The sequence below is a fragment of the Physella acuta genome, unplaced genomic scaffold (genome assembly GCF_028476545.2).
Source record: "Physella acuta isolate Inbredline_101_S28 unplaced genomic scaffold, ASM2847654v3 ptg000178l, whole genome shotgun sequence".
Classification (NCBI taxonomy): domain Eukaryota; kingdom Metazoa; phylum Mollusca; class Gastropoda; family Physidae; genus Physella; species Physella acuta.
The window spans coordinates 1,109,179-1,125,789 of record NW_026731697.1 but is presented as its reverse complement, the minus strand read 5'-3'; the positions used below and the strand labels follow the sequence as shown (position 1 = coordinate 1,125,789).

The 16,611-nt window shown below is 43.9% G+C and overlaps 1 protein-coding gene across 1 annotated transcript in view; it reads right to left on the bottom strand.

Moving 5' to 3' along the window:
* The window catches only part of LOC131936479 (nucleolar protein 4), an 83,513-nt gene that overhangs the window by 2,579 nt on the left and 64,323 nt on the right, over positions 1-16,611 (bottom strand). The window contains exon 9 of the mRNA XM_059293494.1: positions 14,534-14,650. Coding sequence (XP_059149477.1) covers positions 14,534-14,650 — 117 coding nt within the window. The remainder of the gene's footprint in view (positions 1-14,533; positions 14,651-16,611) is intronic.

Genomic DNA, 16,611 nt, shown 5'->3' with positions numbered 1-16,611 from the left:
TTTATGTACTGTTTGTGGGTGAATGGAAGTGCGTGTTTGTGGGTGTATGCATATGTATGTATGTATGTGTATGATTTTGTGTTTGTTTGCTAATGTGGCTGTGAGTGGCACCACCGTTTCCTATGGCAACAATTCTAAGTCGGACGTCAAACAACTGTTTCATCTCTTTGACTCAGACGTATTCATACCGCTCCAACAATGTCAGGGGCGCTAACTCCCCACTAGCAGCCCCTCGCGCTACTCATCACTGGACAAAAGCCTTAGGGGGCCCACGGCACCATATGGCAACGGTCTCAAAGTCCTGAAGCCCCTCCACCCCCCGCCTCCACCTTACGGGCCCAGGTTTCAAGTTCGCCATTACCAGGTGACGTTAGCCCTCCCACCCCGTGGTTACCCGGGCAGGGGGCAGTAGAAGCCGTGAAGGTATCAAAAGACAGGACAATCTCAGCGATCCACCGCGGGCTCGCGCTGTCTCCATCAGGCGACAGCAGTAAGAAAATATCGGCCAGGGGGATTAACTCTGATGGCGAGCGGTAGGGGAGATTACCATTTGAACAAATCAAATTTAAAGCCTTGAAGGCAATATAAAATTTAAGGGCTCGGAGGATACCATATAATTATCATCCACGGTTGTTTCAGAAACAGTACAATTTCAACAATAAATTTTTCTACGGCTAAAAAAAAATTGAAATAATTAAAAAAAAGACTGAAACACGCCATGATTGGAGAGTGATCCTGATATTTTGATCCAACACAAAGAGACACTCCGAAGATTTTTTTGTGTAAAATAATAGTATGTCATTACAGAAACGATAGAAGCAATGACGTACTGTCGAGGTGGTGGGGCCGGGGTGGGGGTAAATTAAAACAAGTGTTTGTGAGCTATTTATGACGAGACGCGGCCAGAAACTGATTAAAGCTGCAAGCGGCCTCAGACAAGGCGCGTAAATCAAGTCCATTTACTTTGTTGTTCGATGCTCTCTCGCTACCCACCGCCAACCAAAAGCCATTCAAAATATTAAACAATAAGAGATTAGCGCTCCCCCCTCTCCCCTCCAGGGTGTGGGCTTTAATGAGGTAGGGGGAAGGTGCGGGGAGGGGGGCGTTAGGAGGCCATGTACAACCTGTGTCTTGCTGTTGTCATTGACAACGGGGGAAAGAGAAGTTCCAGAGATCGATGCGTTCTCCGGTGAAAAAAAAACTTGAAGTAAAAAAAATGATAAAACAACACAAGAGGAAATAAAAGAAACGAGCAAAAAGATAAGGGTTCCTTTTCATTGTTGGGGCTCGTACAATGGAACGGTCCCCAGGTAGAAGGGGGGAGGGAGGAGGGAATTTCGCTAAGAAAACCTAGCTCCATTATTATTTCAGAATTAAGGCATCGAATGGAACCCTCGCCCGCCCCCTACTCTTGGTTTTTTTTTTCTTTTGACTGTCAAATCAGCCGGCATCTCCAAGGGGACCCTACCCGTGTAAGATAAAAGCTGTTTCCCAGTACACAAAGAACCGCGGAAATATTGTCTCGCTTCGTCGATGCCATTTCTCTCCCCTGTTCACAGTTCTCTTGATGGTGGGTGAGGTGGGTTGGGGGGGAGGGGGGGTAGGATACTACTCACTCCTGCCGTCTCTTTTGTCTGAAGGGGGAAACCGACGGTCTAACTGGTCGATAGCATCACACGCAGGTAGGCAGGAACGGTGCTAGACTAGCAGGCAGACCACCAAAATATGGTGCTAGACTAGCAGGCAGACCATCAAAATATGGTGCTAGACTAGCAGGCAGACCACCAAAATATGGTGCTAGACTAGCAGGCAGACCATCAAAATATGGTGCTAGACTAGCAGGCAGACCACCGAAATATGGTGCTAGACTAGCAGGCAGACCACCAAAATATGGTGCTAGACTAGCAGGCAGACCACCAAAATATGGTGCTAGACTAGCAGGCAGACCACCAAAATATGGTGCTAGACTAGCAGGCAGACCACCGAAATATGGTGCTAGACTAGCAGGCAGACCACCGAAATATGGTGCTAGACTAGCAGGCAGACCACCAAAATATGGTGCTAGACTAGCAGGCAGACCACCGAAATATGGTGCTAGACTAGCAGGCAGACCACCAAAATATGGTGCTAGACTAGCAGGCAGACCACCAAAATATGGTGCTAGACTAGCAGGCAGACCACCAAAATATGGTGCTAGACTAGCAGGCAGACCACCAAAATATGGTGCTAGACTAGCAGGCAGACCACCAAAATATGGTGCTAGACTAGCAGGCAGACCACCGAAATATGGTGCTAGACTAGCAGGCAGACCACCGAAATATGGTGCTAGACTAGCAGGCAGACCACCGAAATATGGTGCTAGACTAGCAGGCAGACCACCGAAATATGGTGCTAGACTAGCAGGCAGACCACCAAAATATGGTGCTAGACTAGCAGGCAGACCACCAAAATATGGTGCTAGACTAGCAGGCAGACCACCGAAATATGGTGCTATACTAGCAGGCAGACCACCAAAATATGGTGCTAGACTAGCAGGCAGACCACCGAAATATGGTGCTAGACTTGCAGGCAGACCACCAAAATATGGTGCTAGACTAGCAGGCAGACCACCGAAATATGGTGCTAGACTAGCAGGCAGACCATCAAAATATGGTGCTAGACTAGCAGGCAGACCACCGAAATATGGTGCTAGACTAGCAGGCAGACCACCGAAATATGGTGCTAGACTAGCAGGCAGACCACCAAAATATGGTGCTAGACTAGCAGGCAGACCACCAAAATATGGTGCTAGACTAGCAGGCAGACCACCGAAATATGGTGCTAGACTAGCAGGCAGACCACCGAAATATGGTGCTAGACTAGCAGGCAGACCACCGAAATATGGTGCTAGACTAGCAGGCAGACCACCGAAATATGGTGCTAGACTAGCAGGCAGACCACCAAAATATGGTGCTAGACTAGCAGGCAGACCACCAAAATATGGTGCTAGACTAGCAGGCAGACCACCGAAATATGGTGCTATACTAGCAGGCAGACCACCAAAATATGGTGCTAGACTAGCAGGCAGACCACCGAAATATGGTGCTAGACTTGCAGGCAGACCACCAAAATATGGTGCTAGACTAGCAGGCAGACCACCGAAATATGGTGCTAGACTAGCAGGCAGACCATCAAAATATGGTGCTAGACTAGCAGGCAGACCACCGAAATATGGTGCTAGACTAGCAGGCAGACCACCGAAATATGGTGCTAGACTAGCAGGTAGACCACCGAAATATGGTGCTAGACTAGCAGGCAGACCACCAAAATTGACGATTGCCCACATAGTTAAGAGATTAGGCGATAATCTCTCAAATATGTAAGAGATGTTTTGGTCATTAATGCTTACCCAATCCGTTGAACATTTTTTTTTCTCAACGTTAGCTTTGTCTGTAATTATGGAGACTAAAGTTGATGTGGTGACATGTAAGAGAGTACAGCTACAGAGGTGACACCAAAATCGCGAAATTGAGAGGTGAGAAGGGAACTAAAAATTCCAGGGGTGATTTAGAGAGCACGGGTACAATTGTGACACCCTCAGAATTGTAAAGGTATAGTTGTAACACAGGTACTAATGGTTTAGTAGTGACAGAGAGGCTATATGTTAAGTGGTGATACAAAGTTATAATGGTGACACATAAATTTATAATGGTGACACATTGCCTACAGTTATGCTGGTGACACATTTCCTACAGTTATACTGGTGACACAGACTGACAGGTAAAGAGGTGACACATTAGCCAGGAAGCAGACGTTGAAGTGTTCCCCATAGAAATGTTCCAGAGGTAGCGAGCCAGAGTGGTCTAGAGTTCTAGACTTGCAGGAGGGTCGGGCAATGGAGCCTGCCAACATGCCTTTTGTCTCCCCTAGCAGAACAAAGGGGTGCTCAGGTGAGGGAGAGGGGAAAAAAACTTCCAGTTTGGGGTTTGAAGAAAAACAAAATATGGATCGGGATAAAATTTACGAGGCGGAGAGTGGAGGGGGTGGGGGTAGTTGGACAAGGGGAGAGAAATCTAATAACATAATGAGAGAGAGAGAGAAATATGGGGGCGGGGTAAATGGGCGCGCGCTCCAGCACGTGAATAAGGATTGGGTTGTCTTATTAGTTGCTGAATAAAAACATAGTAAATGTCTGGCACCAAGATTTCCGTTGGTTAAAGACCATCTGTTTGACTCTCACACAACAGTCCAGTGTCTGTAAACCTTTAGAAGGGGAGTGGTGGGGTTGTGTGTGTAGTGGTGCTGTGTGTGTGTGGGGGGGGGGGGCTTTGTGCCTGTGTGAGCGTGTTTGGAAGTGTTTAGTGTGTGCGACTGTGTGTGTGGGTGTGTTTATGAGGGATGCGGCCGCGAGTGAGTGGGTGGGGGCGACTGCAAGTGTGTGGGGTGAGGGTGTATATGTGTGGCTAAGTGTGTGAGAGGATCTAAATTTAGAACGCAGCTGAGTGTCTGCAAAACTTTTATCGTGTGTGAGTGTGTGTGTGTGTTTGTATGAGGGGTTACTAATAATTACTCAAAAAATTTTTGTGTGAATGGTTGTCAAAACATAAATACAACTTTCCTAGACTGCGATTAACTGACAATACTAAAAAGCCTCATCAGAAAATAACCTTTGAACATAATAAAGCAAGCATTGGATTTCTGGAAGCAAATAGCCCGGATATTGTCAAGAGCAAGTATTTAGCGGTGCTGCCATTAACCGTCGACCTATCGTTGACCACAACAAAAACTAGCAGACGACAATACATCAAAGACGTCGCTCCGAGACGCGATGACGTCACCAACAGTTCGTCATTCAGTGAGCGATTCAGTCAAAGGCCATTGGAGATTCATTGTTTTCAAATATAGGATGGAATCATTTAACTTGACATAAATCATTGCCACAATTATTCCTGTGGTGGCGGTTGGATACAAGAATCACAAACTTGTTGGCGACCGGAAGTTCGTGGTTTAGCAGGGTAGTAGAGTGTAGCTCTGACGGAAATATAAAGGAGTAAGAGGTGTTTGGGGTGGGGGTGTAATGGTGGGGCAAGGGAAAATTGGTTTCTAAAATAGAGATTGTGTTCTGGGCTATATTGGTAATATGTAGACCTACCAGTGGAGCTAAATTGTGGTGTGTAGGACTTAAGTGGAGCTAAATGGTGGTGTGTAGGACTTTAGTGGAGCTAAATGGTGGTGTGTAGGACTTTAGTGGAGCTAAATGGTGCTGTGTATGGTGGAGCTAACAAAGAAGTTTGAGCTGAAAGAATACTAGAGTTATCTGGGAGGGTTGTTATTGGGTTTGAATTAAGGAAAATTTAATAGGAATTTGTTGAAAAGATGAGTTTGTTACAATGATGAGTTTGTTGAAAAGATGAGTTTGTTAAAATGATGAGTTTGTTGAAAAGATGAGTTTGTTGAGAAGATGATTTTGTTGAAAAGATGATTTTATTGAAAAGATGAGTTTGTTGAAAGATGAGTTTATTGAGAAGATGATTTGTGTTGAAAAGATGAGTTTATTGAGTTTGTTATAAAGACGAGTTTGTTAATCTGGTTAAAAAGATGTGTTTGTTGATGAACGTAAAGTGGGTGAAAATAGACATAAAAAACAGCTCTTATACAACATGGAGCGAATTAAACCCATAGATGGGCTGGGCTGGGCGGGCTTGCGTTGATTACGCTAATAAAGACGTAATAGATAACAACTGGGGGTGAGAGGGTGGGGGGGGGGGGGGGAGGGTGAGATTGTGAGGGGGGGGGGGTGAATACCACTACAGAGACAATCATATTTACTCCATCTTGGGCTTGATGTGTTTGTGGAGGTTTGTCTATGTGTATGTGTGTGTCTGTGGGAGTATGTGCGTGTGTTTGCTTGTGTATTTCTCTTCCTCTGTCTTTGTGTGTTTGCGTAGGCCTATACATTTATGTGTGTTTGTGTGTTTGTTTGTGTGTGTGTGTGTGAGTGTGTGTGTGGTCAACGTGTGCCTTTGTCATCGGTCAGTGCTCACTGTTTTACCAGCTAATCCGATACAAAATCACGTTCACAAACACAGACAGCTACACACACGGTCACACACCAGCACACGAAGATCACGTGACCCTAGATCACCCTAGATAATCTTCCACCGCTGGGTAAAAGCGAGCCGCCAGGACTATTTGACCAGCGCGGAGGGTGACAGCTGGTCACAGAGTGATTAGGCCGACCGGAGGCGTATTGATCTGCAGGTGAAGACAGGGCGCGCCCGATTATTTGGTGGAATAACGGACCGTAGAACTAATCATCTGGAATGGGAGGGGTGGGGGGGGGGGATTGAGGGAGATACAGTTGAAAATAAACGATTGATGGGTGGGAGCGTGGGTGAAACAAACACGTTCTAATCGTCTGGTATCCCTACAGTAGCCTCACGATCCTGTAGTAGCCAGGCCTTGTTTAGTTACAGTTGAGGTAAGTAAGCCACTCACACTTTTACATGTTCACGTGCGTCAAATAGGCCTACATACAAACACACAACTTAGTTTTAAGTTTTATCAAATGTCTTATGTATTTTTCATTAACATTTAGAAAAATTAAGGTATTTACCTAAAAGACTTATAATTTTATATATTGTTTAAGATATAGCCATTTGCCTAAAATATTAAATCAATCATAAGGGGAAAATGACAAAAAAATAAGTTACTTCAGCTTTAAATATAAACAAAGATGGCAGTGAAGATTCAGATAGAATCAGAGTAGGGATGATTTAACTGAGCAAAAGTTGACTTTACCTATCGAAATACTTAGCGAACAGACATGACCGCTAGAGTACTAGAAAAAAAAAGCAAGGAAAAAAAAACAGCCCTAATGTGATGTAACTCCTAGTCTCTAACATACAACATAAATCAAGTATACAATTGTATGTGGGTGGGTGGGAGTGTGTGTGTGGGGGGAGGGGAGGGGGTACTGAGGGGGCGACCTGAGATAACACTAGTATCAAGATTACAACCGTCTGACCGAACACCCATTCACATTTGCAAGTCATGTGACCGGAAGACGTGAGCAGCGAGGGCGATGGAGGGCGTCAATGAATCAATGGGGCCATTAGACCCAGTCAAACAAACTTATATTCATCAAGTATTGATGGCACGCCATTGATTGATGAGAACAACCTGTGACAATGGTCATTGATTCAATTGCCAACGTCTAAACATCCATTAGAAATGATTCTAATTTGTATACAAGTCGTAGTATCCTTTGTTATAAAGGAGCACTCCTTTTCGTTATATATATATATATATATATATATATATATATATATATATATATATATACATATATATATATATATATATATATATATATATATATATATATATATATATGTATGTATGTATATATTCAGAGAGCGAGAGAAAGAAAAACAGAGAAAGAGACGGAGAAAATAATAATTTTCTATTACCGTCGTAGAGAAAAAAACGTTAAAAAAAACATTATTGAAAAAATCTTAAAGGGCGAGCTGATCACTCCCCCCCCCCCCCCCCCACAAGACTCGGGTAGCGCCAGGTATTGCCAAGGGAACAGGAACCGAATCAACGGTCTGGCTCCTCCCAGAAATTCATCGATTTTGCTGCGTCCTTCTCCCAACACTCCCCAGGTAGCCTCTGGGAGATCGTTTGTTCAAGATGAAAGAGTGGGGGAGGGGTGGGTTGGGGGGGAGGGGGGCTTGAGGGAAAACATAAAGAATCTATTCACATAGATATAGAGGGGTTGCTGCTAAAGCACAGACTGCCGTCATTCAAGTTTTATTTTGACAGACCCAGACTTTATTTCGCGGTTATATTTTAGGCACCAGACAGACAGACTTTAGTTCCTGGTTGTATTTGAGGCACCAGACAGACAGATAGACAGACAGACAGACTTTAGTTCCTGGTTGTATTTGAGGCATCAGACAGACAGACTTTAGTTCCTGGTTGTATTTGAGGCACCAGACAGACAGACTTTAGTTCCTGGTTGTATTTGAGGCACCAGACAGACAGACAGACTTTAGTTCCTGGTTGTATTTGAGGCACCAGACAAAGTCACAGACAGACTTTAGTTCCTGGTTGTATTTGAGGCACCAGACAGACAGACTTTAGTTCCTGGTTGTATTTGAGGCACCAGACAAAGTTAGAGACAGACTTTAGTTCCTGGTTGTATTTGAGGCATCAGACAGACAGACTTTAGTTCCTGGTTGTATTTGAGGCACCAGACAAAATCACAGACATACTTTAGTTCCTGGTTGTATTTGAGGCATCAGACAGACAGACTTTAGTTCCTGGTTGTATTTGAGGCATCAGACAGACAGACTTTAGTTCCTGGTTGTATTTGAGGCACCAGACAGACAGACTTTAGTTCCTGGTTGTATTTGAGGCATCAGACAGACATACTTTAGTTCCTGGTTGTATTTGAGGCACCAGACAAAATCACAGACAGACTTTAGTTCCTGGTTGTATTTGAGGCACCAGACAGACTTTAGTTCCTGGTTGTATTTGAGGCATCAGGCAATAAAGCTGGGCTGATGACTAGGGTTATAAAACCTAAAGCTAGACCACCCTAACAATGAAATAACCAACAGGAGCCAGAGTAATTTGACTCGAGACCTGAACGTAGGTATCCATTCATGGGACATTTTTTTTCTCTTTTAGTAGGTGCTTATCAGTGCCAGCAAGTTCATGTATGAAACAATCCACCCCTCCCCCCCACTCCCCCACCCCCATCTCTAACGACTGACGACCTCTGTGAAGCACGAGTACCTTCCCCTAACAAGGGCGGCAACTCAATAAAGGCCAGACTTCTGGGAGTAAGTGGTTGACTAGCGCCAGGACAAATCGTTTACCTTTCACTTTTGTCAATAGGTGAGTACGGGTGGTTTCATCTGAGCTGTGTTTGACACACTGGGGACAGGCAGCTATGCCATACGGGGGGGGGGGGGGGGTGGGGGCAGGCAGCTATGCCATACTTAGGGGGGGGGGGGCTAGGCAGCTATGCCATACTGAGGGGGGGGGGGGCAGGCAGCAATGCCATACTGGGGGGGCAGGCAGCTATGCCATACTGGGGGGGGGGGGGGCAGGCAGCTATGCCATACTGAGGGGGGGGGCAGGCAGCTATGCCATACTTGGGGGGGGGGGAGGCAGGCAGCTATGCCATACTTGGGGGGGGGAGGCAGGCAGCTATGCCATACTTGGGGGGGGGGGCAGGCAGCTATGCCATACTGGGGGGGGGAGGTTTGCCATACTGGGGGGGCAGCTATGCCATACTGGGGGTGGGGGGCAGGCAGCTATGACACACTAGCTATGGACAGACACCATCCGGACCACGTATGTGATAATTAGTGGATGTCATTACACATCTATCAACCTTTTAACAATAACTCGTCTTAACAAAATCACATCTGGTTGCGCCACAGCTAATTCTGTCCTTTGTCTAATATTTCATTGGTTAACCACTTACAAATTATCCTCTCTAAAATTAGCAACAGATAACTGACTGACATTTATCTGCAGACGACAGTCTGAAATGTGTGTATGTCCTGTAGTCTGAAAGCGACCAAGAATAAAACAATCAAAACAACAACTGTGCAGCGTGGAGATAACTAATTAAAGCTAATTAAAATATGGACGATGCCTCGTACAAAATGAAACCTCCGTGTTATATTTAGTTTGTACAGAAATATTTCCTCTGGCTGCCATATCTGGCACCATCACTTAGCACAAGGCACGTGAGACAACTTGCAGACAATTAACCAACTTATAACTTAAAACCCCGCCAAAGTCCCTAAAGATCCCCACTTTAATATCTGGCCAGATTTAGTTGACACAGGACACGTTCTGCAATATTTCAGGTGAATTAACTGGCATGACATCAACATTACTTGGTGGGTCGTTAACATTAAATGAAACCAAAATAAACCGATTTTATATTTTCTAACCAGGAAAGTACACACATTTAAAAACATATATATTTATAGTTTTAAAGGAAAAGTTTAAATATGGACACCTCTCTGAATTAAAATGTTGAGCTTTTGAAAACGTGATCACAACTAAGTTGTAACCGAGGTTATAAGACAAGGCGAAACTATCACAGTGGGGTGACACCTAATGTAAAACGTATAATTTAATTACTGTCCGTTACTTAAGATATTAATTTTTAAATTAGACTTTGTGTGAATCGTTCTTAAATTTAAAAATAATAAATAAAAAACAAATTTCAGACACAGTGGGCCGTCTAAACAATCTTTAAGACACGGGACCCACAGAGGTACCTGTGTTGGCCGTCTAAACAATCTTTAAGACACGGTGGGACCAACAGGTGGCCGTCTAAACAATCTTTAAGACATGGTGGGACCCACAGAGGTACCTGTGCTGGGCGTCTAAACAATCTTTAAGACACGGTGGGACCCACAGGTGGCCGTCTAAACAATCTTTAAGACATGGTGGGACCCACAGAGGTACCTGTGTTGGCCGTCTAAACAATCTTTAAGACACGGGACCCACAGAGGTACCTGTGTTGGCCGTCTAAACAATCTTTAAGACACGGTGGGACCCACAGAGGTACCTGTGTTGGCCGTCTAAACAATCTTTAAGACACGGTGGGACCCACAGAGGTACCTGTGTTGGCCGTCTAAACAATCTTTAAGACACGGGACCCACAGTTGGCCGTCTAAACAATCTTTAAGACACGGTGGGACCCACAGAGGTACCTGTGTTGGCCGTCTAAACCTCGAGAGAGGAAACCATTTGACGTTTGATCGATAGGACTAACCCCTTTCATCAGGAGGCATAGGGGGTGGGGGTGGGGGGAGAGACAGGTCCTACTTGGGGGAGGGAGTCAGGCAGGGGAGGGGAGAGGCCGGCACTGTGAAGGGCTTAGGGGTGACCCGCAGGACAAAGGCACAGGGGGTGGAAGACGCACCGTTACTGCCAGCGTGAGCTCACCTAGGGGATCGATACTGGGCCGGCAAACTTTACAGTGAGCAGAGGAATCGGGGGGGGGGGGGGGAGGATGGGGGGGGTGATGGGGGGGGAGGGGAAATTAGGCTAAAGACGAATGGATCGACGGGTTGCAATGTGGGGACAATACGGGACGAACAACAAAGACAATTGGTGAGTGGATGCGGCTGGCTGATTGGAGACTGGATAAGCACGTGGATGGACGGACGGATGGATGGACGGACGGATGGATGGATGGATGGATGAGACTTTAAACAGGAACGAAATGTCGTTGTTTTAGTTATGAAGAAAGGAAATATTTCATCAGAAACTGATCGAAGGTACAAAGATTGGTCCATATAACAGAGGATGGGTGGGGTGGAAATAGTGGGTGGGGTGGGGGTAGTGGGTGGGGTGGGGGTGATCAATAGAGTCACCTAGGGATCGCCAATGCTAGCCTGTAAACAGGCACATGACTTTTGTTATATGTAGCCTGTAAACAGGCAGTTACGTAATCTACCACTGTATAACAGTGTAACTGGACTTATTATTTCAGCGTGCTGGCTAAAATAGGGCATCACTGTAGGGGCATTGTTTATTCTAATGTTGACATCTTTTTAAGGGAATTATTTACCTTAAAGCTAACATCTTAATATTCAACATATATACTGAGTTTTTAATTGTGAAAAACAAACAAAAGTACCTGTAGGCCAATTGTTTTAAACATGATTGAAATTTAACTTGACATAGAATACTGTAGCTGATAGAAACTTTAAAACTGAATGTATTAAAAAAGTACGGGAACTTTAAAACTGAATGTGTTAGTAAAATTACGGAAACTTTAAAACTGAATGTATTGGGAAAATTACGGAAACTTTAAAACTGAATGTATTGATAAAATTACGGAAACTTTAAAACTGAATGTATTGGTAAAATTACGGAAACTTTAAAACTGAATGTATTGGCAAGCTGATGGAAACTTTAAAACTGAATGTATTGGCAAGCTGATGGAAACTTTAAAACTGAATGTATTGGCAAGCTGATGGAAACTTTAAAACTGAATGTATTGGCAAGCTGATGGAAACTTTAAAACTGAATGTATTGGCAAGCTGATGGAAACTTTAAAACTGAATGTATTGGCAAGCTGATGGCAACTTTAAAACTGAATGTATTGGCAAGCTGATGGAAACTTTAAAACTGAATGTATTGGCAAGCTGATGGAAACTTTAAAACTGAATGTATTGGCAAGCTGATGGAAACTTTAAAACTGAATGTATTGGCAAGCTGATGGAAACTTTAAAACTGAATGTATTGGTAAAATTACGGAAACATTAAAACTGAATGTATTGGCAAGCTGATGGAAACTTTAAAACTGAAAGTATTGGCAAGCTGATGGAAACTTTAAAACTGAAAGTATTGGCAAGCTGATGGAAACTTTAAAACTGAAAGTATTGGCAAGCTGATGGAAACTTTAAAACTGAAAGTATTGGCAAGCTGATGAAATTATACAAGTTCCAGAGGCCAAGGGTTCTCAAATAAAAGAATAAAACAAAACAAATGTGCAGAAAATGTCCCCCGGCTTAATAGGCGTGTATTGCCGCCTGCTAAAATATTAACCGTTTGACGGTAGCAGAAGACGGCATTGTCTGAAGTCTGGCACAAAGACAGGTGAGGCGGGAACAGACGGAACCCCGTGCTGGTCTTTTATGCACGGTTCCAATGTCCGGCCAAAGGGGGGGGGGGAGGGGTGAGGGTAGGGGGGGGGGGCAGAAAAGAGGGGGGCGTGATCATGTGTCATACAAGTCTCAACAGGATTTTATTCCAAACTTCAAGCAGACATTTCCATGCTGGTGTGATAGGGCCGTGATAGAGTTAACATTTCAAACAACAAACACCTTTCTGTATCAGCTCTAGACTGGTATACTAACTACCTACATTTCAAACAACAAACACCTTTCTGTATCAGCTCTAGACTGGTATACTAACTACCTACATTTCAAACAACGAACACCTTTCTGTGACAGCTATACTAACTACCTACAGCTGATCTCTCATTGCAAACTACTGAGATGACGTTATATGCGAGTAGCTATAGTAATCAGTCCTCCAAGGATACTCAGTCCCACTTCAACCAGGTAAAACAATGGAGCCTAATGACCACCCCACAGGTAGCCTACCTCCCCACCCCCACCACCATACAATAGCTTATACACAAGTATTTAGGCTGCATTAAAACCTAAAAAAATTACCTCCCTTACATGAGGTATTGATCACCTCCCCCCCCCCCCCCATCTCTCACCTAGCGTCTTTGTCCCCCCGAATGTTGGCATAATTGCACATCCTGTACAGCAAGAATTTCTTGACTGTTGCAGCCCACGGCACCCCACTTGCTCAACAATGACGTTCTTCCGGGGCCGCTATTTAAATTTTGATTATTGCTTTTTTTTTCTTCTAAATTCACCAAATACCCCTGGCATTTCCTTACCGGTAGACAATGCCATTTTATGGCTCTCCTAAGTATATACTTATAAAGAGAGAAACCAAGGCAAGATATATGTAAATAGTTGACATCACATACGCCTAATTATAGCAGGTGTAGGTTTTGTATTGTTTCAAGTTTAGTGATGACTGGGATATCTAAAGCAGAGCTAAAGTCTATCATACATTTATCCGTCATAAACTGTCATTATATCAGTCAGAGACTGCTCCGTCGTAAACTGTCATCACAGAACGGATTAGTCCGGCAAAAGATAGTCTGTCATACACTGGTCTGACAAATAGACTGAGTTTGGTCCAAATAGAAGTCTACAGTCTAGCTACCAGTCCAAGCGACCAAATATTCTTCCTTTTACCAAATGTCACCACACCACTGATCTATCTATTGCAGTTTCGTAGTAGGTGGGTGATTGGTGAATTGTTCTGCATTTGATTGTGAACTTGTTAGTTTTAGAGCAAGCTTTTCTTTTTTTTTTTAAATTTCAATTGCTGATAATTAAGAGGAAGAGGTATTATGGTATAGCTAACAGACAAATATGAAATGAATCACTGACAATTATGAGATGGATTACTGACTATAGAATGAAAAACTGTCATTGATGAGATAGATTATTGACACATTACGACATGAATTACTGTCAATTAAGGGATATTACAAAAAATGAACAGCAACAATAAAAAGAACCCATTTATAATTTTAGCCTACTTAACAATGCAGTGGTCATTAGGTTCACAGAGCCCCCCCCCCCCCATACACCGGCAACAGCTTTACTCTGACCAACCCTCCCCGTCCCACAAAGCCGACATTCAGGGGTGCGCGAGCCATTTGTCGGCTGTATCAATAATATATTAGGCTGGTTGGGCTCTTGAATTATTTCATCTTTCCTACAAGCATACACCCCTCACACCCCCTGTACAGGAGGGGGGGGGGGGGAATGCTGGTTATGTCCACAATGTTTATAATTTAGAGTTCCAGCGTTAAAAGGGTTAAAACAATTCTGTGTTAGAAACTTTTAAAAAATCCCAATGTAATTGAAAACATTATTTTACACTGAGTAGACTGGTGACGCTCACTTACCGGAAGTGGTTCGAGGCCAAGGCGCATGCGCTTAGCATTCTGACTTTCGTTTTCACAAGCTGTGGCTAACAGACTCTCGGCTGCCGCTGACGTCAGATGGGGCGGGGTGGGCCTGAGCTGGGGGACGAGACGGGGGTCGTTAGTGGGAGAGAGAGACAGGCATGAAATAAATATAAGTTGCATTCAACACTGCATGGAGCTGTACACGTTGCAAGCATTTTATCACCTCGTCGCATTCTTTTTTTTTTCTCTATCCACTCCGCTGAGGTCTAAATCATTTTTTTGTTGTGTTTTTACAAAAAAATAAAAAAAAAAGAAAAGAAAATCTCACATCCAATTCCTAAGGCGAATTCATTCAACTTTTTATTTGCTCACTGAATGCATCCAACACTCACAAGTGACAGGCATGCGAATCGCGGGAGAAAAAAAAAAACTTTTCTACGGAAAACTTCCCTACAAATATCTCCTAAAGACGGATCACTGGGGCGAGACGCAAGCGACACAGTTGAATACCGAATCACTCAAGCGTAACGAGGATTTAAAAAAAATTATCCTGCTTTCTCTGTCGTCTATGGATGACGATGGATGAAAGCGAAATATTGACATCCCCTTACAAAGTTGAAATTATGATGCAGACAAAACAGCACCCACATCGTTTATTCAATTATCAAGTTTATTTTCTTTATACAGTCACTTCTAAAGAGTCGTTTATCAAAGGTTTTAATTCACCGCCGTTATGTGACGCAATCGCCTCATTTGTGACGCAATCGCTACTCTATCCCGACGCTACATTTAAATTTTGTTTGACGCGAGTCAGTCGCAACTAGTGTGTGACATACACATTAACAATTCAAGTTATGGGGTGTCACGTGATGGTGTCAGCCTGTCACTACGTCACTGACAACGTGACATGTCAAACAACGAAGTGACAGGGGTCGTAGAGAACCAGAAGAACACTAACCTACGGAGAATCCAGGTATCAACCAGGTATAGCTAAGTATCAACCAGGTATCAACCATCTATCAACCAGGTATCAACCATCTATCAACCAGGTATCAACCATCTATCAACCAGGTATAGCCAGGTATCAACCAGGTATCAACCATCTATCAACCAGGTATAGCCAGGTATCAACCAGGTATCAACCATCTATCAACCAGGTATCAACCATCTATCAACCAGGTATAGCCAGGTATCAACCAGGTATCAACCATCTATCAACCAGGTATAGCCAGGTATCAACCAGGTATCAACCATCTATCAACCAGGTATAGCCAGGTATCAACCAGGTATCAACCATCTATCAACCAGGTATCAACCATCTATCAACCAGGTATAGCCAGGTATCAACCAGGTATCAACCATCTATCAACCAGGTATAGCCAGGTATCAACCAGGTATCAACCATCTATCAACCAGGTATAGCCAGGTATCAACCAGGTATCAACCATCTATCAACCAGGTATAGCCAGGTATCAACCAGGTATCAACCATCTATCAACCAGGTATCAACCATCTATCAACGAGGTATAGCCAGGTATCAACCAGGTATCAACCATCTATCAACCATCTATCAACCAGGTATAGCCAGGTATCAACCAGGTATCAACCATCTATCAACCAGGTATAGCCAGGTATCAACCAGGTATCAACCATCTATCAACCAGGTATCAACCATCTATCAACGAGGTATAGCCAGGTATCAACCAGGTATCAACCATCTATCAACCATCTATCAACCAGGTATAGCCAGGTATTAACCAGGTATCAACCAGGTATCAACCAGGTATCAACCAGGTATAGCCAGGTATCAACCAGGTATCAACCAGGTATCAACCAGGTATCAACCAGGTATCAACCATCTATCAACCAGGTATCAACCATCTATCAACGAGGTATAGCCAGGTATCAACCAGGTATCAACCATCTATCAACCATCTATCAACCAGGTATAGCCAGGTATTAACCAGGTATTAACCAGGTATCAACCAGGTATCAACCAGGTATCAACCAGGTATCAACCATTCATCAACCATCTATCAACCATCTATCAACCAGTATAGCCAGGTATATGCCGC